The sequence below is a fragment of the Sciurus vulgaris genome (assembly GCF_902686455.1).
Source record: "Sciurus vulgaris genome assembly, chromosome: 16".
Taxonomy (NCBI): Eukaryota; Metazoa; Chordata; class Mammalia; order Rodentia; family Sciuridae; genus Sciurus; species Sciurus vulgaris.
The window spans coordinates 451604-471738 of record NC_136477.1 but is presented as its reverse complement, the minus strand read 5'-3'; the positions used below and the strand labels follow the sequence as shown (position 1 = coordinate 471738).

At 63.8% G+C, this 20135-nt stretch overlaps 2 protein-coding genes across 4 annotated transcripts; one reads left to right on the top strand and one right to left on the bottom strand.

The window, feature by feature from the left end:
* The first annotated feature begins 2080 nt into the window (after window positions 1–2080).
* PLPPR3 (phospholipid phosphatase related 3) lies at window positions 2081–7619 on the top strand. The gene is given in 8 exon segments (XM_079116557.1): window positions 2081–2182; window positions 2444–2531; window positions 4969–5154; window positions 5231–5372; window positions 5465–5660; window positions 5731–5835; window positions 5837–6029; window positions 6225–7619. Coding segments are annotated over 7 exon segments (2259 nt in total). The 5' UTR covers window positions 2081–2182; window positions 2444–2456; the 3' UTR covers window positions 7587–7619.
* Window positions 7620–7999: 380 nt separating this feature from the next.
* On the bottom strand, window positions 8000–18446 carry PTBP1 (polypyrimidine tract binding protein 1). 3 transcript variants are annotated; one of them, XM_079116575.1, is made up of 14 exons: window positions 18304–18445; window positions 17076–17106; window positions 14093–14168; window positions 13365–13684; window positions 13119–13289; window positions 12938–13048; window positions 12698–12872; window positions 12399–12476; window positions 11496–11644; window positions 10502–10535; window positions 10024–10116; window positions 9730–9946; window positions 9500–9577; window positions 8000–9401 (listed from the first exon to the last, which is right to left on the bottom strand). In XM_079116575.1, exons 1-14 carry the CDS (start codon window positions 18309–18311, stop codon window positions 9269–9271), a joined length of 1674 nt encoding a protein of 557 aa, XP_078972701.1. In that variant the 5' UTR covers window positions 18312–18445; the 3' UTR covers window positions 8000–9268. The 3 variants fall into 3 exon arrangements, with proteins under 3 accessions (XP_078972701.1, XP_078972703.1, XP_078972702.1); XM_079116577.1 differs by lacking the exon at window positions 18304–18445 and adding an exon at window positions 17213–17355; XM_079116576.1 differs by lacking the exon at window positions 12399–12476 and having other exon boundaries at window positions 18304–18446.
* Window positions 18447–20135: the final 1689 nt, after the last annotated feature.

Below are 20135 nucleotides of genomic sequence, written 5' to 3'. Positions count from 1 at the left end.
TGGCTGGGGAAACTGAGGCGCAGTCCCTAGCCAGGGGCGAGGGCAGACAGCCCTGGGGACGGGTGTGCCGTGCCCCCTCCCAGTCTGCCTTCAGGTGCTTCCATCTCTCACCTTGCTGTTGTCCGTGTGGGCAGCAGGCTGGCATGCCGGAACACCACAGGGGCCCTCCTGTGCCCACTTATAGGCCAGGAAACTGAGGTCGGAGGCCAATGCCAGTCGTCAGATGCACTCTTACTGCTACAGAGCTGGGCCTTTGGAGAAACTGAGGCATCAGGAAGACCCCTCTTCAAACCCCCATTCTTGTGATCGAGTCGGAAAGATTCCAGACACGTCGCCCAGAGTGCCAGGAACACGTCTGCTGAAAGGAGAGGAAGGGGACGACGGGACACCCCCAAGGAGAGTGTCCACTCAGACCAGAGGTTCGCTGAGGCCCACCCAGGTCCACGACTTGACTTTTAACAGCAGGTGGCAGCAGACTTCCGAATCCCACAGCCTAGGCAGCTCTAAGCCACCTCGCCCCGCTGACGGTGCTAACAGGACTTTTTTCTTTGACCAGGATCGAGCCCAGGAGTGCTTAACCACTGACCTATGTCCCAGCCCTTTTATTTTTTATTTTAATACAGAGTCTCACTAAGTTGCTTAGGATCTTGTTGCCAAATTGCCGAAGCTGGCTTTAAACTTGCAATCCTCCTGCCTCGGCCTCCCAAGTCACTGGGATTACAGGCCTGTGCCACCAGACCCAGCTTCAAACTGGGATTCTTTTCAGGGGAGTGGGTACTGGGGATGGAACTCTGGGGCACTCGACTACTGAGCCACATCCCCACCCTATTCTGTGTTTTATCTAGAGACAGAGTTTCACTGAGTTGCTTAGCCTCTTGCTTTTGCTGAACTGGCTTTGAACTCGAGATCCTCCTGCCTCAGCCTCCCGAGCTGCTGGGATCATAGGCTCTAACTGGATTCTTAATCGTATACTCTTACAGATAATATTGTTAGAAGGAGCTATTCTTATCTCCCAGAGTTTTAGGATCTGGGCACAAAAATCCCCTGGGTTCCTGCCATTGCCATTATCTTGGGCCTGCAGTGAACAGGTGAGGAGTGACAGGTCCTGCCCACGAGGGTAGGCAGCAAAGCAGGCATATTTCTTCTTGGGAAAGAGAGTTCGTGGGGTCAGCGCTGTGCGTCCACTTACAGAGCGGTTGCCCCAACCCCGTGTTCCCACCGTCCACATCTGTCTGTTCCCTAACATTGCCACAAGGAAGCTCTTTGAAAATATGCAGTTGGGACTGAAGACAGAAGTCAATTTCGGAAAAATATCGTGACTAACAGGACAGACCGGAGAAGGGCGAGGGCGGCAGGGTGGAGAGTGAAGGCCGAGGCGCACACCGGAGGCCCGCGGGCGCAGGTCTTAAGCTAGCGAGGCGACTGCGGGGCTGCCAGGTTATGTCGCCGCTGCCAGCAGCTGTTCAGGCCTGGCGTGCGGTGGGTGTAGAGGGGCTGAAACAGGCGCGCAGGGACCCCTGCCGGGAGGCCGGGAGGCCGGGAGGCCGGACGACCGTGCGCGGTGAGCTGAGCTCCCCGGGTCTCGGTTCCCCGAGTGGAGCTCGGGGGTCGGCCGTGCTCGCCCCACAGGGCCAGGTGCACCGCACCTCCAGGCCTGCGCCCCGGCCGCGGGCGGACGAGGCGAGCCCCGCCGCTCCGGCCAGGCATCTTTGTCTCCGGTCGCTCGGGCGCCCGCGGAGCTCGCCATGGAACCGGCGCCGGCGAGGGCGGGTATCCCGCACCCGGGGCCGCGAACGGGGCCGGGCGGGCGCGAGAGGCCGTGAGACGCGCGGGCAGACGCAGACCGCGCGCCCCACCGTGCGTCCCGGGGCCTCCCAGGAGGCCAGGTGGGGAGCCCGCGCTGCCCGGGCCGCGGGGCGGGACGCAGACCCGGCCCGAGGCCGAGGCCCGGAGGCGGCGGCCGCGCGGGCGAGGGGCGGGGCCGGGCGGCGCGCCCCGCGGCCTGCGGTGGACGCGCTGCGCCCCGACGCGCGCAGACAAAGAGCCCGCGCCGCGCGCCCCGGCCGCCGGGTCCCCGCGACCCGCCCCTCCGCCCCGCCCCTGCGGGGAGCGGCCGCGCTTTGTGCTCGCGACGCCGCAGCCCGGCCGCCGCCAGCTCCGCGGTTTCCGCGCCGGCCGCCAGGTGAGGGGGCTGCGGGCGCCCGCGACCCCACCCCGGGTGCGCCGCGCCGGCGGGGGCGTAGCCCGGGCGCTCTCGCTGGCCCTTCCCGACCCGCGCCGGGTGCGGGGTGCCCGGAAGCCTAGGTGCTGAGCAGGCCCCGGTCGCCCTCCCCTCCGGCTCTTGCGCATCCTTGCCCGACCCTCCCCGCCGGCCACCGGGCACCCCGGCGTCTGACGTCCACCCTCTTGCGCGGCTTTGTTCCTCTCCTCCCGCGGCCTGCAGCGCCCGCGACACCATGATCCACGCCAAGGAGAAGAATAAAACCCCCAAGGACAGCATGACGCTTCTGCCCTGCTTCTACTTCGTGGAGGTGCGTGGGGGTCGCGCTGGTGGGGCCACCGTTCCGCCTACTTTCCGACACCCCCATTTGGGGGGGGCAGGAGCGGGCCCTGCTGCCTCTGGCCTTCTTCGGTGGGGCAGAACGCGGGGCTGGGGTGGGGCCTGGGAAGTGGGTCAGAAGAGTTGGGCCCTGCAGGTCGAGTAGGAGTTCCAGAGGCACCGAAGAGGACAGTGGGGCACATGCTGGGAGGTGGGACTCTCAGGGGTACAGGTCAGTAGCTGGCCTGGAGGGGCTGGTGGCCGGGAAACCACAGGACAGGAGGCGGGGCTGGGTGCTGTGCAGCCCCCACCTCCTGGACTGTGGAGCGGGAGGTCGAAGGTCAAGCCCTCCCCTGCTGCTCATTTGGCAGGTGCAGAGGTGCAGCGGGCCCCTGTCTCCAGGCGGGTATCCCCATTCCTAGAGTGGAGCTGGTGGGAGTTAATATCTACAAAAGACCGAACCAGCGGGGCACAGTTCTTTAAGGGTGGAAGGCAGCGCTCAGGCTGGTGCCCGCTGTGTCCTTGGATGGCGTTCCCAGAACACCCAGTCCCAGGGAGGGTCTTGCCCGGAGCCCCAGGCGCCCTGCAGGCCCCTGCTTGTTTTCCAAGGCGGTTCTGGCGGAGGCCTGCACCTCTGCTCCCTCCCCTCTCCCGGGTCTCACCCTGGGGAAACCCCTCTGAGACCCTCCTCTCCTCACACTTCTTATTCCACCTTTATTCTTACTCCGCAGCGCTGGGGATGGAGCCCAGGGCTTCCTGACAGGAGGCAGGGACCCCACCACTGAGCTGTGCCCTGGCCCTCTGTGTTTTTCTTGAGTCAGGGTCCCACGCAGGCTGGCTTGGACCTCGCCCTCCCGTGCCTCAGCCTTGGAGTCGCTGGGGGGACGGGCGAGGCCAGGCGCTGTTCCTTTTTGCCGTAGCAGCACATGGGCAGGACACGCTTGATTCGGGCAGCCGTGCTCTGGGCCAGTGATGTTCAGCTGAGGGTCTCTGGAGTGAGTGAGGGGTGGGGGTTTAAGGACCTTCCTGGGTGGCAGGCTGTGACATGGGACCCCACATGGCCCATGGAGTCTGGATGCGCACCTCACCACTGCTGCACCCACCTGTGGCCCAGCTGAGGTTCTGCCTCCATCCTGCCCTGGTTTCCCCTCCCCCCTCCCCCTGCTTAGCAGCCCATTTCAGAATTGGCCTCTCTCCAGCCCCAGGTCCTGCTGTGGCTCCCCAGTGCCCCCTTGCCTGCCCTGTTAGCATGCAGGTGAGGAGGGCACTGAAGTCACACCTGCCCGAGACCCAGTGTCAGGGGTGGATCCACAGAGAACTTCAAAGCAGGCTTCATTTCTGAGCCCTGAGGCTTGAAGCAGAGCCCCTCGCGAGCAGGCAGGCACTCTTACCCTTGAGCTGCAGCCCGGCCCCTAAGCAACCTTCTCGTAAGGATTTGATGTTTGTAGGGCTGTGCTCAGGCCCCACTAGGAACTCTGCCTGTGCCCGCTCTGAGTTCCACTGCGGCCAACCACGCGGAAATAGTAAGAGAAGAGTAACCGCAGGGCCACGCACTGGAATCTGCACCCACCCAGCCCTTGCACTGGTGCCCGAGGACGTGGCTACTTTAGCATCCCCAAGTTGCAGCGGGGGAAACCGAGGCATGCTCGGGCCAGGAGTCCAGCCCAGGCAGGGGCTGCCCATGGCTGTCCTGCCTGGGCCTCACACCTGCATGCAGAAGGTGTTGAGGAGCTGCTCCTGGGTCAGAGGCCCGGCGCCCCGATCCCAGCGTGCCCCAGGACATTTGGTTCCAGCTTGGCCCTGGCAGAGCCTGGCCCTGACCTGCGGCCTGGGAGTCTGTCCTACCTCGAACCTGCCGCAGGGCTGGGGCCAGGGCCGGGGCTGCAGGTGGGTGTGGACCTCGGTTCCCTGGGGGCTTCACTCTGGCCCCTCAGACACGCACCCCTTCCCCTACAGGGGCTGCCACACGCATCCCCTGGGACTTTCTCAGGGCTGTGTGGTGTGGGCAGCTCCTGGGAGAGGGGCCTGGTAGAAGGAAGCAGCACAGGGATGTCCAGGGAGGCTGTCCAGGGAGGCTGTCCAGGGTGCCTGGCCAGCGGTGGTGTCTAAGGGAAGCACATCCTGGGTGGGGCAGGGGAGGGGAAGCCCAGTGGGAGGAGAGCCTGAGGCTCCTTGCTGAGGAAGCGGACGGCGGGTGGATGGGTGCTGGGAGGTATGTAGGTGGACAGGTGAGTGGACCATGGGTGTGTGGATGGTGGGCGAAGGTGGACAGGCAGGTGGGGGAGTGGGTGGGTGGCAGATGGAGATCACGACTGGAGGAGCAGGTTTCTGGGTCCTGGAATGGCATGCCAGCTGGACCAAGGGTGGTCACTCGGCTGAGTGAGCACCAGTGGCAGGTGGACAGTGACCTGGCCAGCGTCTGCCTGCAGCTGCCCATCGTGGCGTGCTCCGTCGTGTCCTTGTACTTCCTGGAGCTGACTGACCTCTTCAGGCCGGCCCAGGTGGGCTTCCAGTGCCATGACCGCAGGCTGTCCATGCCCTACGTGGACAGCAGGGAGGAGCTCGTGCCCTTGCTGATGCTGCTCAGCCTGGCCTTCGCGGCCCCTGCTGCCTCGGTGAGTGCATGTACGCCCGCCCGCCCACCCGACGAGGGGGCGCCTGCGGCCTGCCTGACCGCTCCCTGTCGGGCAGATCATGGTCGGCGAGGGGCTGCTGTACTGCCTGCAGTCCCGGCTATGGGGCCGCGGCGGGGGCGCCGGCGGGGCCGAGGGCAGCATCAGCGCTGGCGGCTGCAACTTCAACTCCTTCCTGCGGCGCACCGTGCGGTTCGTGGGTGAGTGCTGGCGTCTCCCTGCTGCCCGGAAGCCCAGCACAGGGCAGGCAGCTCTGCCCTCCCGGCCCTGACACCCGCTCCCCACCCCACAGGCGTCCACGTGTTCGGCCTGTGTGCCACGGCTCTGGTGACCGACGTTATCCAGCTGGCCACCGGCTACCACGCGCCCTTCTTCCTGACCGTCTGCAAGCCCAACTACACCCTGCTGGGCACGTCCTGCGAGGCCAACCCCTACATCACGCAGGACATCTGCTCTGGCCCCGACGCCCACGCCATCCTGTCTGCACGGTGAGCCCCGTCCTCCGCCCGCCCCGCAGGCCGTGGGGCCCCAGGCCCGGCTCACGCCCCGCTCTTGCAGGAAGACCTTCCCGTCCCAGCATGCCACGCTGTCCGCCTTCGCGGCCGTCTACGTGTCGGTGAGTGCCCGCCCCCCGCCCCCGCCCACCGGGCTCCAGCCTGGCCTGACCCAGCCCACCCGCCCAGATGTACTTCAACTCGGTCATCTCGGACGCCACCAAGCTGCTGAAGCCCATCCTGGTGTTCGCCTTCGCCATAGCCGCGGGCGTCTGTGGGCTCACCCAGATCACCCAGTACCGCAGCCACCCCGTGGACGTCTACGCAGGCTTCCTCATCGGGGCGGGCATCGCGGCCTACCTGGTGAGGCGCCGAGGAGGGAGGCTGGCCGTGGTGGGCAGTGGGAGGCCGGCCATGTCCTGGGGACTCCGAAGCGACCTCGTGTCTCAGACCTCAGCGCCCACAGGGAGACCCCAGCCGCCCCTCAGGTTCCAGGGCAGGTCCCCTGCCGGCAGGGCTGTCGCTGGCAGGGGCTCACACTGGCCTGTGTCCCCCTAGGCCTGCCACGCGGTGGGCAACTTCCAGGCCCCACCCACAGAGAAACCCATGGCTCCCCCACCTGCCAAGGACGCGCTGCGGGCCCTGACCCAGCGGGGCCACGACTCGGTTTACCAGCAGAACAAGTCTGTGAGCACGGACGAGCTGGGCCCCCCAGGCCGCCTGGAGGGTGTGCCCCGGCCTGTGGCCCGAGAGAAGACGTCCCTGGGCAGCCTGAAGCGGGCCAGCGTGGATGTGGACCTGCTGGCCCCCCGCAGCCCCATGGGCAAGGAGCACTTGGTGACCTTCAGCAACACGCTGCCCCGGGTCAGCACACCCTCGCTGGATGACCCCGCCCGCCGCCACATGACCATCCACGTGCCGCTGGACGCCTCTCGCTCCAAGCAGCTCATCAGTGAGTGGAAGCAGAAGTCCCTGGAGGGCCGTGGCCTGGGGCTGCCGGATGAGGCCAGCCCTGCCCACCTGCGAGCACCCGCAGAGCCCATGGCAGAGGAGGAGGAGGACGAGGAGGAGGACGAGGAGGAGGAGGAGGAGGACGAGGACGAGGACGGGGAGGAGGAGGGCCCCATCCCACCCTCACTGTACCCCACGGTGCAGGCACGGCCGGGGCTGGGGCCGCGGGTCATGCTTCCGCCTCGGCCGGGACCCCAGCCGCTGGTGCACATCCCCGAGGAGGGGGTGCAGGCGGGCGCGGGCCTGTCCCCCAAGAGCAGTGCCGCCGTGCGTGCCAAGTGGCTCATGATGGCCGAGAAGGGCGGGGCCCCCGTGGCCCCCACGCAGCCCCGCGTGGCCAACCCCCCGCGGCTGCTGCAGGTCATAGCCATGTCCAAGGCCCCGGGCGGGCCGGGCCCCAAGGCGGCCGAGACGGCCTCGTCCTCCAGCGCCAGCTCCGACTCCTCGCAGTACCGCTCGCCCTCGGACCGCGACTCAGCCAGCATTGTCACCATCGACGCGCACGCGCCCCACCACCCCGTGGTCCACCTGTCGGCGGGTAATGCGCCCTGGGAGTGGAAGGCGGCGGGCAGCGGTCCCCGGGGGTCAGAGGGTGAGGTGGGGTACGAGCTGGGAGACCTGGCGCGCGGCTTCCGGGGGGGCTCCAAGCCACCGGGCGTGTCCCCCGGCTCGTCCGTCAGCGACGTGGACCAGGAGGAGCCGCGCTTCGGGGCCGTGGCCACCGTTAACCTGGCCACGGGAGAGGGGCTGCCCCCACAGGGCGCGGCCGATGGGGTGCTGGGGCCGGCCAGCCGAGAATCCACACTGCGGCGGCAGGCGGGCGGCCTGGCGCTGGGCGAGCGGGAGGCCGGTGAGGCTGAGGCCGAGAACTACTTCCGGAGGATGCAGGCCCGCCGGCTCCAGGACTGAAGCACTCCCGCTGTCCAGGCCGCCAAGGGCAGGGGTGGGTGGAAGGGGTGGGGGGCTGCGGGCACCGCGTGATCAATAATAAAGGTGATTCTGACATCAGGGTCCCGAGTCCTCTGGTCTGTGTGGGGCCCAAGGGCAGGGTGAGCCCCAACCCTGGCCCCTGCCACTCCGGGCAGTTAGGACTCAGGCCTCGCCCAGGGGACGTGGCCAGCAGCCCCCAGCCAGGGTCACCCAGGGCAGAGGAGGGAAGCAAGTGGCTGGATTCAGAGAGGAAACAGCAGCAAGACGACAGGCCCAAAAAAGAGGGAAATCAGAAGCGCAGGGTACAGAAGAAATTTATTCACATCCAGTACAGACCGGCCAGCTGCCCTCCACAGCGGACAGCAAAGAAGACGTCTACAGGGAAGCCGAGGTGTTATAAAACTGCTTTAATCGAGTTCTCCGTACAAGCCCTGGGTGGGCACTGGAATGCTCGTGGCCCCGCGCGCCAAACACTGAGCCCGAGTCGCTGCTACCAAAATATACACGTCACCGTAAAAAACCGCGATGCGCCCCTCCATGTCTCAACAGGTATAAAAAATTATAAATATTTACACCCTTGTCACACTCCGCTACGGAATGGGGGTCCGAGGAGACCGGCCCTGCTGCTGGGGCGATGGGACCAGGTGTCCCCCAGGGAGGAGGGTGGTCAGGACCTGGGGGTTCCCACCGCCTGGGGTCCAGCATCAGAGCAGACAGGAACAGAAACACGACTTTGGTCCAAAATTTGAAGGAAAAAACCCCTGAAAGTTCTAGAGCTGGTCTTCCTAGGCAGATCTCGGGAGGCTGGGTAAGGCCACTGCGCACGGGCTGGCGAGGCCCCACGCGTGGAGACGGTCCTGCCTGCGAGTGAATTGATTACAAAGAATAAAATAGAAAGTACAGCATACAAAGTAACACCGAGAAAGCTCACTCATACCGCTGGATCCTCTTGCTATAAAAAGTTACTTAAAACTATTTCTTTTGCATATAAATGAAGAAAAGATTAGGATATTTGGTCAACTGGAAATATTGCTAGGCACAGATGTCGCGACCGCATCAGAACACGATACAAAGATTATAATGAAAGGCTAAGCTGGAGGAGGCCGGGCTGGTGCCCTCTGGGCCTGGCTGGGGGGGCTGGGGGGCCGGAGGACACGGGGAGAATCACGTCACTTGATCACGTGGTGTGGGGGGTGCCAGCCAGCCCCGCTGACACCTTGTGGTCTCTACTCCCGCCCAGCACTGGGCACATGATCCTCGGGAGCAGGAGGCCACTTTGCGTCTGCCTGGAACAGGAGCCCGGCCCCAGGCCCCCTGGGTTGGTGCAAGGCCGCAAGGCAGGCAGGTTTAAGGCACGAGGAAGCCAAGTCGTGGTCGGGGCGCCCCGGACATGCCCTGCAGAGGCAGGGCGCTGGCTCTGGCCTGGCCTGGCCCCGGGCAGGCGGAGGACCCCTGCCGCAGTCCCCGAGCGCCCGAGCCGTCAGTCACCGCAAGGTCAGCAAGGTGAGCTAGATTTAATTTTTTTAAAAACAGGTAAACTGATTTCTCTTTAAAAAAATAAAATCTCTGGTCTGTTAAGGTCACTTCAGCTGCTTCTTAAAGTGGCTTTTCTCTGGAATGACGGAAGCGGCTCCGGGAGCCCGGCTGAGGGGGCTCTGCCCCTAGATGGTGGACTTGGAGAAGGAGACCCGCAGGTGGTGGTTCTCGCCCAGGTCGTGGTTGTGCAGGTCGATGAGCGCCTGCACTGCCTCCTCCACGGAGCCCATCTGGATCAGCGCCATCTTGCGGTCCTTCCTGCAACAGAGCGGGGCCGGCGGCGGTGGGCATGGGCAGGTGGGGCGGGTGGGGCAGGGCAGGGCAGGGCAGGGCAGGCGGGCAGTGGCCCTACTCACTGGAAGAACTTGAAGCCCTTGACCACGCCCCCGTTGCTGGAGAAGAGGGCCTTGAGGTCTTCCTCCGCGATGGAAGGCCTGCAGGGAAGGGGTGTGAGGCCGGGCAGGCCCAGGGACCAGGCGGGGGACAGAGCAGGACCACCACGGCCGGCGGGTGGCTGTGCTCAGGGCTCCAAGGCTCGGCCCACAGGGCCCACCGTGCCCGCCGTGCCGCGGGTGCCTGAACTCACGGGATGTTGGAGAGGTGCAGGGTGGCGGAGGGCGGGAAGATGTTCTGGAAGTTCTTGGAGCCCGGCTTCTTGAAGCGGTGCAGCGGGGAGTTGCCGTAGTCCTTGGTGAGACCCTGGTCCTCCTGGCCCTCCCGCGGCAGCTGGACATTCTGGTGCTTGGACAGTGTGATGCGGATGGGCTTCCCGTGCAGCTTGTGCCCGTTCAGGTGGCTCATGGCTGGGGGTGAGGGGGGACATGTGACCAGGGGCCTGGTGGGCAGCCCCGTGCCCGCCCCAGGGCCGGGCGCCTCTTACCCAGCTGGGCCTGGCTGCCGTCTGCCATCTGCACGAGAGCATTCTCCTTCTTGTTGAACAAGATCTTCACCCGCTGCACGTCCCCGTAGACGCCTTCAGGAGCCAGGGACAAGGCCGTGAGTGCCTGGCCCCACCAAGTGCCAGCCCGAGCCCCTGCGCACCCCTCAAGGGGCTCTCAGCCCGCCGGGGAGCCTGTGCCTAGCAGCCCAGGGCCCGCTAACAGGAGCGCCCACGTCCAGCCAGGTCCTAACGTCCAGGACAGGCCGGCTGTCGAGAACGACCACGTTCACATGCTACTGACACGCTTAACTCTTGGAGAAGCATGCAGGGCGGTAACCATGCGCGTCTACGCGAGACGGTTGCAAACCGGAAGCAGACCACGTAAGGAGGCAGAATGCCAACGCAAACTCAGGGCACATCTCAGGGCGTAAAACCACCAACTAAACGAAAACAAGGTAATAAAGTGGGAATAACATACCGAAAAGAATAAAGAGGCTTTGGGGTGTGACTCTCTTTAGAGGACAGCAGAGCAAGGCAGCGAAGGGACAGGGGGGAGGGAGAGGTCAGGGGGGCGAGTTGCCATCGTCCACCAGGAGGAAGACAGTCCCGCAGGCGAGCAGGTTGATGTGATGAGTTGCCAGGATGTTAATATTCAAGGGCGGGTTGTTCCGGAGAGCAGGGTTTGGGGGGGATTGTTTTTATTTATTTATGTTTTGTTTGTTTCAAGCAACAACAGGAAGCAGAAGAACCGTGCAGTCAGTTGGCAAAGAAATTCCGGATCAGGGCAAGAAAAAAAATAGGGAAAGGGGAGAAAAGAAAAAAAAGTAGCAAAAACAGGTCAGTAAATACGTAAGAAGACCAGGTAGTGTCCCAGTCACGCGCACACGCAGCGCTCCACCTGGGGAGACGCAGGGAGAGGCACCTGGGCGCGGCCGGGAGGGGACCGTGCGGCCACCAGCAGCACGGCTGCACGGCGAGCAGAGGCAGCTGCTGGTCCACCCGAGTGCCCTGGCTCAGGACCCAGGACTGCTGCCAGCACAGTCCTGCCCCTCAGGCCCCGGAAAGCCGCATGAGCACCACAGACAAGGAGCCGTCTGTGACGCCCGTCACCAGCAGGTCCCTTCATGAGGTGAACACCCTGAGCCCCCAGCACCCCGGCCTGTAGGCTGTGCCCACTGGGCCCACAGCTAGCCTAGCTCGCCTTGGTTAAGTGACAGGAGAAATTTCAACTCAACGTCACGGAATTGAAAATGCCAAACGAGACGTCAGAAGACAGGAAACTCAGAGGACCCTGGGAAAGGCAGTAAGCAGGGGGACGTCGCGGGATGGAGCAGACTCCAACACAGTGAGGCCGCCATGCTGGGAGCCTGAGGTCGCTGCGGGGGCTCCAGAGCTGGAGACCCAGACCCCCCATGTGCCCTGCATGCCCTGCTCGTGCTCTAGGAGAAGTGGCCCGAGAGGGACCCACATACCTCGGGGTTGAGGTTGCTGACCAGAAGGACGGAGTTCCCAGCCCCTGCCAGGCCTGGGATGGCAATGCGGCCCGCGGCGGCTGCTGCAGCTGCGGCTGATGGGATGGCCAATGGGGCCAGGGCTCCATGCACATTAGGAACGGAAAGACCTGGAAGGGAAGAGGCAGTCAGGAAATGAGCACAGCCTCCGCCTGCCACAAGGGGGCGCAGACGCCCCTCCTCATGCACAAGGAGCTACGGGAGGCGGCGCCAGGCTCCAGCCCTGTGAGGGGCGCCCATGGGCTCCTCTGGACCCCCGGTGCAGCCACACGGCCCCGGCGGCTCCACCAGTGCACCCGACTCCTCGCAGCACTGAGGTCTGGGCTGTGGACCCTCTGCATGCGCCACACAGCACGGAAGCCTGGGTCCGAAAACGCAGACATGGGCCTCGCAGGCAGGGCCCGACAGGATGCGGCGTGCGTGCAAGTCGCGCCGTCCTCCATGCAGACGCAGCACGCACTGCTCGCCCACGGCCGCAGTGGCCGGAACGATGCACACGTGTGCCGGCCGCCGGCTCATGCTCCTCAGCGGAGGCCACTCGCTTACCAGGCCACTCAAATTCAACTACTAGGGACACATCCCTCCACTGCGTCCTCGTCCGCGCCCGAGTGCTTGAAGGGAACCAGACCACAAGACTGCGCAGTTAGCGGCTTTCGCCAACGCCAACACCCGACTTGCGGGCCCGCTGCCCTGCCCTGCCTCTCCACTGCCGTATCGAGCCGCCTCTGTGGACGCAGCTGCCCCTGCGGCTCCCTTCCCCTCTCCCCGGCACTCGCCAGGGACCAGTCGGCCACGCTGGCTGCCGTGGAGGCAGAGTTACGTGGAAAGGGTGAGGCATGCAGTCGCTGGGGCCGAGGTGAGTACCTGTGGCTTGAGGAATGGCAAAGGTGGGAGGGAACCCAGCTCCTGCATACGGAGAGGCTGAGATTATACCAGGTGCACCTAGAAACAAAGAGACACTAATCACCGCACCCACAACCTGCACCGCCAGCACGGCCGGGGCCTCGCGGGCAGGTCCTTGCTCTCAGGGCTGGCGAGCGTGCGGGAGCTACTCCCTGGGCCTGAGGGCCTGACTGAACTACGCATCCCACCCAGCTAGGGGCCGGACCTGGCTCAGAGCCAACACTGCGCGCACGCTGTGCTGGGGTGGGACGGCGTCTCACCGAAGGCTGCGGCCATGGTCTGGTCCAGCGAGGGCTGGCTGTCCCCGGAAGGCAGGTCTGGGCGCGTGTAGTCACGGCTCTTGTCATTGTTGTACTTGACGTTCAAGCTGGTAAGCTTGGAGAAATCGATGCGCAGCGTGCAGCAGGCGTTGTAGATGTTCTGCCCATCCAGCGACTGCAGGGAGAGGCAGGTGAGCTGCAGCCAGGCCCCAGGGCAAGCCTCCCTGGGCACCCACTCACCAGCTTGGCGTGCTGGGCGCTCACGGGGTCGGCATACTGCAACAATGCCTGGAACTGGTTGTTCTTAGTGAAGGTGATGATCTTCAGAACTGTGCCGAACTTGGAGAAGATCTGCAGGGCAGGACGGTATGAGCCTCTGCCCACCCGAAGGTGGCCCCTGCCTGGGTGCCCACAGCCTCACCTGGTGCAGCACGTCCAGGGTCACGGGGTAGAACAGGTTCTCCACGATGATTCTGAGTACGGGGCTCTGCCCAGCCATCGCCATCCCTGCATCCACGGCCGCGGCAGAGGCGGCCAAGGCCAGGTTCCCCGACTGGACCGAGTTCACGGCCTGCAGCGCAGCCTGGGCCCGCTGTGGAGGCAGTACAGTGAGTCCCGTGGTGCGCCCCCCGGAGGCCGCCCGCCCTGTCCCGCACGCAGGACGCACCGCCTGGTTTGGGGAGCTGTCCGTCTTGAGCTCCTTGTGGTTGGAGAACTGGACATAGATGGGCTGGCCGCGCAGCACGGGTGTCACCGAGGTGTAGTAGTTGACCATGGTGTTGGCCGCCTCCTCTGTGTTCATCTCGATGAAGGCCTGGTTCTTGCCCTTCAGCATCAGGAGGTTGGTGACCTTCCCAAAGGGCAGCCCCAGGGAGATGACCTCGCCCTCAGTGACGTCACTGGGCAGCTTGCGGATGTGGATCACACGGGAGGGGACACCCGCACTCCTGCTGTCACCTTTGAACTTCTTGCTGTCATTTCCGTTAGCTGAAAGAGGTGGGGTGGGCTCCGGGTTGCAGCAGGGTCTGTTCCCCCAGAGGCCTCCTCTCTCTCTGACCAAGACCAGAGCTCCCTTGCCCTGTCCTGGAGGATCCTGCCCTCCAGCTCCCAGGAAAGCTGAGGGAACCAACCTGGAGGCTCAAGGTCAAGACTGCCAGGATCCAGTTTTACACACCTTTGCCTCCATATATCCAAAAGCAGGCCTGACAGTTAAGCATGGCCTGAGGAATTCTGGGCCGCAATCAGCCCTGGAACTGCAGTGTGGCCACAGGCCACGGGGTATGAACTGTGGAAGGAGCAAGCTCAAGTCCAGCTAAGACAGCCACACGAGACTCTATCCAAGACCCACACACACAGCCGGCAGGGTGCAGGTGGGGACTCTGAATGTGGGGTTACCTGCAGAGGCAGAGTTGCTGCTCATGATAAAGGGTCCGTTAGTGACACACGTAGAGAAGAGCTCGTCAGATCCCCGCTGGAAGACAAGAGCAACACCGAGCTGCACTCACTACCAGAGACCCTTACTCACACCACCCCCAGCCCCACCCAAGAGCAGACACCGTCTCAGGTCCCTAGTGAACACCTCTGGAAGCCTGGGGCTTTGCAGGGTTTCAGCTGCAGGCCTAGGCTGCCCCACTAGCCACCCTCACTGGTGGCCTGGGGCACATGCCAGCAGCCACATGGAGCGGGCTAGCTGCGCAGCCCCCACGCGTCTGCCCATGAGAGCACAGCTGCAGCCCTTCAGAACGAGAGCAGGAGGCACCTCACTCCCAGCTGAGCTGCTGGTGGCTTCCACATACACAAAGCCTCGCTGCCCACTGCTCTCCAGCCCCCAAGCCTGTCCTATTTCCCAGCTGCCTGAGGAAATCCAACCCTCAGCCTCGGCACACTTTTACAGCAGTAGAGACACTGCCCCTTTATGCACCAGGCAGGCCGTGCTACCCCGTGGCAGGGAGTGGGGTAACCAATCAACCCTCAGGAATCACCAGGAGACTGATCCTGGGTTAGAAAAGCAAACAACCTTCTGATGAGGGGCTCAGATTCAAAAGTGAAACTGGAGATGATTTGGGGACAATCCTTAGACTCGTTGCCAGGGAAACAAAAATGGGTCGGAGAACGCTGAAGCACAAAACTCTACTGCAAACCTCTGCCCCTGCCTTCTCTCTTCACAGCTGCCCCACTAAGCCCTGGGCCACCTGTGGGGCACTGGGTGGAGGAGCAACCCCTACCTCCTGTCCACACAGGACCCCTCCTGTCGCCCACGGAGGTGCCACTCTGAAGGACACCCTCACCACCGTCCATACAACACTGGGTCCTGCCCTGGCCCAGTGCCTCCTCCCCAGGTCCACTCTGAGCATCAGGTACGGAGACAAGGCGGGAGACACTCAGGGGCTCCCAAAGAGCTGTGGGAGGAGGCTCAGGAACAGCCACTGCCGACCCGCCAGCACCATGCATCACTACCAAGGGAGTAGCCGGGGTCATCACTCAGACCCTCGGCCCTATGCCTACCGAGAAAGCCTGTCTGTCCCCAAGAAGCCTTAGGGCCAAGGAATGCTACAGGATCCAGGGCAGCAAAGGTCAGGTTTGCATAAATGAAGCGTATGTTAGACAGACCTGGGCCCATCCTGGAGCTTCAGCCTGGCCCTGCCAGTAAGCAAAACGGGCATCACAGGAAGCTTTAGGACTGTGGTTGTGTCTGCTGGCACTGACGGCGGTAGGGAACTGGATGACTGGAGAACACAGGAGTACCTCCCTCGGGCAGGCACACCTGAAATATGAAGCTTCACCCCACCCCAGACACTGACCATAGGAGTCACTTCCTGCCCACAGCACACCCTCCTAAAGGACTTGGAGGGGGGGCCTCATGAGCGTGTATCAACCTTAAAGGGACCTCTTCCACCTGGACAGCAGTGGTGGGCGGAGCTGCACTTCCTAGTAGTGGCCTCTTGGCTGCCTGCCTGAGCTTAACCGCCTTCCCACAGGCAGGGTAGGCGCACCCACAACTGTCTGGGGCAGACAACTCCACGCCCACTCGGGGCCACAGGCTCAGTCCAACCGCACTCCACAGAAGTGTGACCCAGGCATCCCAGGTCTTAGGCTGGGCTCAGGGTCTCCACGTAGGACCTTCTGCACCAGCACCCAAGCCCAGCCTTTCCACTGGCTGCAGAGGCAACACACAGAGACCTGCCTCTGTCCTGCCCAGGCTGGTTTTGACGCCTTCTGACCTCTTGAGCAGGAGGTGTAGCCCCCAGGAAGAACCTAGAGCAGAGAGCCTCAGGTGGAAAGTGACTCCCAAAGCAGCCAGGGATCCTTCCAGCCAGACAGTACCCGAGCAAGGGCTTCCCATCAAAGCCCCACTCCCTCTCCTGGCACTGAAAGAGCAGGTTTATCTGCAGGAAGATCCAGTATGTAGAGACCAGCCCACGTGAGAAAGGGAAACCCAGTGCAGGAGTCACCAGGCTGACCACAAACCAGCTATCAGCTGCTCAGGATGCCCCAGTGGGCACATGCCACAGTAGCCTCTCCAGGAACGAGCCAAGGACAGGACGTCCCCCAGCCCCCAGCTGTTTATCACAAGCAGGAAGGTGACACAGCTGCCCGAGTCTGCACACCAAGGCAAGGCCTTTCCTTCAAAGCACAGGCTGGTTCTCAGGTAGTATGGTGCTCAGCCTCCCCGAGAGTCCTGCAGCTCTGGACCTGAGCAACTGCTGGCTGACTAAACATCTATCAATTGGGCAAGAAGGTCCACACCTGCCATCCTAGCTACTTGGGAGGCTGAGGCAAGAGGATTGTTGAGTTTGAGGCCAGCTTGGGCAAATAAATGAGACCCTATTTCAAAAAACCAACCACCCAAAACCACAGGGCCTGATGCTGATGAGGATGAACTCCTCCACTTCTTTTGACCTAGAACATGCTAGGAAAATCTAAGAGCAAAAATAACCTGGTAACTAACAACAGGTCCTCCTGAACCACAATGCCACCAAGAGACACTCTCGTGTCAAACACAGAAACTCCATGCACTGAACCTGGCTCCTCTCCCCAGTGCTCAGGACTCGGTCAACAGCTCCCCTCCACAGCCCAGGGAGCTTTCCTGAATCTGGAGAGATTCCTAGCAAAAAGGTAAGGAGTCCTCATGGTGTGGCACGGAACTTGGAGCCACACTGCACAGACCACCAAACCTGCTGGTTCAGAACTCACGCTGTGGCAGGCAATCTTACAATCTGATGCAGACAGGGCTCAAGAACTCCTGCCTAAACACCCTACCAGCCAATCCAAGTTGCAAACAAGCAGGAGTGCTGCTTTAAAAACAAACACAGTCCTCCACTCTAAGCCAACAGAAGACAAGGCAGTATACCCAAGAAACAAAGTAAACTGTGCCTACCTTCGTGCCAACTGCTATGTCTGGGACGATGCTGTGGAGAGAAGAGGAGAGATGTCAGCAAGGTGTGCAGCCAGGGGCAGAGACCGGCAGGGCCAGCCAGGAAGCTCCGAGGGGCTGAGACGTGAGCCGTCACTTACTCTCAACTTGAAAGGGGCCACCATTGTCCTCCAGCGCCCCTCCCTCCCAGCAGGACCCCAGGCCCCGCCTCTGGACGGTGCCTAGAGGTAGAGACAAAAGACACTCCCTCAAAAGCTGGGGTTTGCCTTTAAAGTTCAGGGCTGCTGTTTGCTTTCTATAAAAATGGAAGCGCTCGGAAAGGCCACAGGCTTCCGCCCCGGTGGGGGCAGGGGAGCCCTGCAGAGGCCGCAGCAGCTGGCAGTTCAAACGGTTGGTTAAAATTAACAAATTTAACAGGCGTGCCAGAATACAATCCCAGTTACTCATCAACCCCGGCTCCGCGTGACTGGACTTTCTCCCTCGCTCGGGAAGGCAGGAGTGCCGGGCCCTCGCCTCCACCACGGCCCCGGGAGGGTCCCCGGCCCGCCCACCGGAAGGAACGCCGAGGCCCGCTTCCACACACTCCGCGCGACGCAGCGAGGAACCGCCTCGCAGACACGCCGGGGGCGCCAAGCACCTCTGGGCTCCGAGCGCCGTGCAGCCGCCCACCGGCAGCTCGCCTGCGGGTGCGAGACCCTGGCCACGCGCGCCCCAGGCCCCGGGACCCCGCCCGGCCCCGGGCTGAGCCCGCGCGGCGGGAAAGGCGCGCGCCCCCGCCGAGGACCGCGCACGCGCAGCGGGGCCCGCGGCATTCGGCACACGGCGCACGCGCGCGCGGCGCCAGACGGGGCGTGCGGAGGGACATCCGCGCGCCCGGAGGCAGCGCATGCGTGTAAGGAGAACGGAAAGCGAGTACGGCCGCGCGACGCCGTGGCAGAAAAGACGCGGAACGTCCGGGCCGCGCGCATGGGAGGGCGGGGAGGGGGCGCGAGGCAGCGTGCGCTCGGAACCCGGCGCGCAGGAGCCGGAAGTGCACCGGGATGATCCGGAGACAGGCCGCGGGGCAAGGGCGCAGCCCATCCTTCCCCGTAGCCCAGGTCCCGCGCGTGCCACGCGGACCAGAGGCCCCGCGCGCGCACCGGCCCGGTAGCAGCGGGGAAAGTCCGGGTGGGGACGAAGGAAGGGTGGGAGCGCGAAGAGAATGGCGGGCGCGGGGCGCGGCGCGACTCACCCGTCCATGGCACACAGAGCAGACCCGCAGGGGACGGAGTGGAGGCGCCGGAATAGCAGGAACCGACCCAACGGCTCCGAGTTATAGACTCACAAGATGGCGGAGACGCCCGCACACGTCCCCCGCGCGTGTTGCTCATTGGCTCCCGCCGCGGCAAGGGGCGGGTACAGCCCCTCTGGCCTTAGCTAGTGCCTCTCAATGGCCAGAAAGTCGCTCGGGGGGTGGGGCTGAGAGAGGGAACAAGCGGCTATTGGAGGAAATGGCCGTCCTTTACGGAAGAAGGCGGAAACGACCTGTGGAATAGGGATAGGACGAGAAGGGTGGGGGCACGTGATGACTTTTGAGCCAATGGGCGAACTGCCACCAGGCTAGCGGCTTTGCGGGAGAAGCCATCTTGAGAGTGGGTACGTGGCGTGTCAGGCGGCGAGAAGCGTGCTTGCCCCGCGCTGCTGCCATCTTGCAAGTGGGCAGGGGCTGTACGCCCGCTGCGTGAGGGCAAAGGGAGGTGTGTCTCCATCTTGGAGTCGGGCAGGAAACCTGCAGCGCTCCATCTTGCTTGTGGGCACATAGCCAAAACGTCGGATTCAAACCGAACTTTTGCTCGGATACTGGCGTAGGGGCCGAGGAACCTGCGGGCGCAGCGTGACCCTGGGATCACCGCTGACCGTCCTTGGCCCGCCCCAGAGCAACTAAGTCCGACCGCGAATGCAGGGGCGGGGAAACTGAGGCCTGGGTCGCAGGGTGGGCGGCTGCCCGCCCTACAGGTGGGGAAACTGAGGCCTGCACGCACTGTCGGCAGAGGAGCGGAATCCCGCCCTCCGCGCCCCCGCCCCGGAACTCCCTGAGCCTGGCCCGGGCCCCGCGGGAGCCCGCCTGCCCCGGCGCTGCTGCCCTGCTGGGGCCTGGCCGCGGCCCAGCCGCCCTGCAGCTCCCGCGGGCCCAGTGCCAGAGGATTCCAGCCAGGATTAGGGGCGGCTGCCGATTTCCACGGAGGCCCCCGCGCCCGGCAGCCGCCCGGACCCCGGAGTCGCTAATCAGGAACGTCCCGGTGGATTTAGGAGAAGCCGCAGTGCACGCCCGTGGATTTGCGCTCCGCAGGACGCCCGTCCGGCTCCTGGCAGGGGCCACCAGGGCCAGCTGCTCGTCTTTGTTCCCGGCGAGGCTGGTGCCAGGGAGGGCCCCACCCTCTCAGACAGGCCTGGGAGGGAGCCCAGGTGGCAGCCAACGTGGGTGGAGACCATCAAGCGCCCAGCCCAGGTCTCAACCGTCAGAAGCGCGTTGAAACCCACTTATGGCCCTCCCGGGGCGCTGCGTTGCGTACACTGAAAGCCCACGTCAGCCTTCAGCGGCCCTCCAAGTTCTGGAGGCCTTTTCACACAGGCCTCCCAGGCAAAGCCATTCCCTCAGGCAGGGTCTTCCTGAAACTTGCCCAGCGCCCCCCTCACGCCCAGCCTGCCCAGCCCCGGCCTTCGGTCTTCACACAAAGCTCCCGCAGCGAAACAGCCTCCTGCGGCCCCTCCCTGAGCCAGGTGAGGGCTTTCCCTTCCCTGCTCTGCTGGAGTGAAGTCTGGGAAGGGGCCCTAGAGCTCAGGACGCGGAGCTTCAGCCAGCTCAGCCAAGGGTCACCTTTTGTTTCCAGCAAGCCCTGGATCCTGCCACTCAGAACTCTGCAGGGAGGGGGGTCGCTAGCCCAGCTGATGAGAATTCCCGATAATTGCCCTCACCAAGGCCAGGGAGTAGAGCCCTGCCCCACAGGAGGCTTCACTGGCTGGGGACAGGGCTTGGAGGGCCAGGCAGGGCCTGGACTCTGACAGGCTGGGTGAAGCAGGATT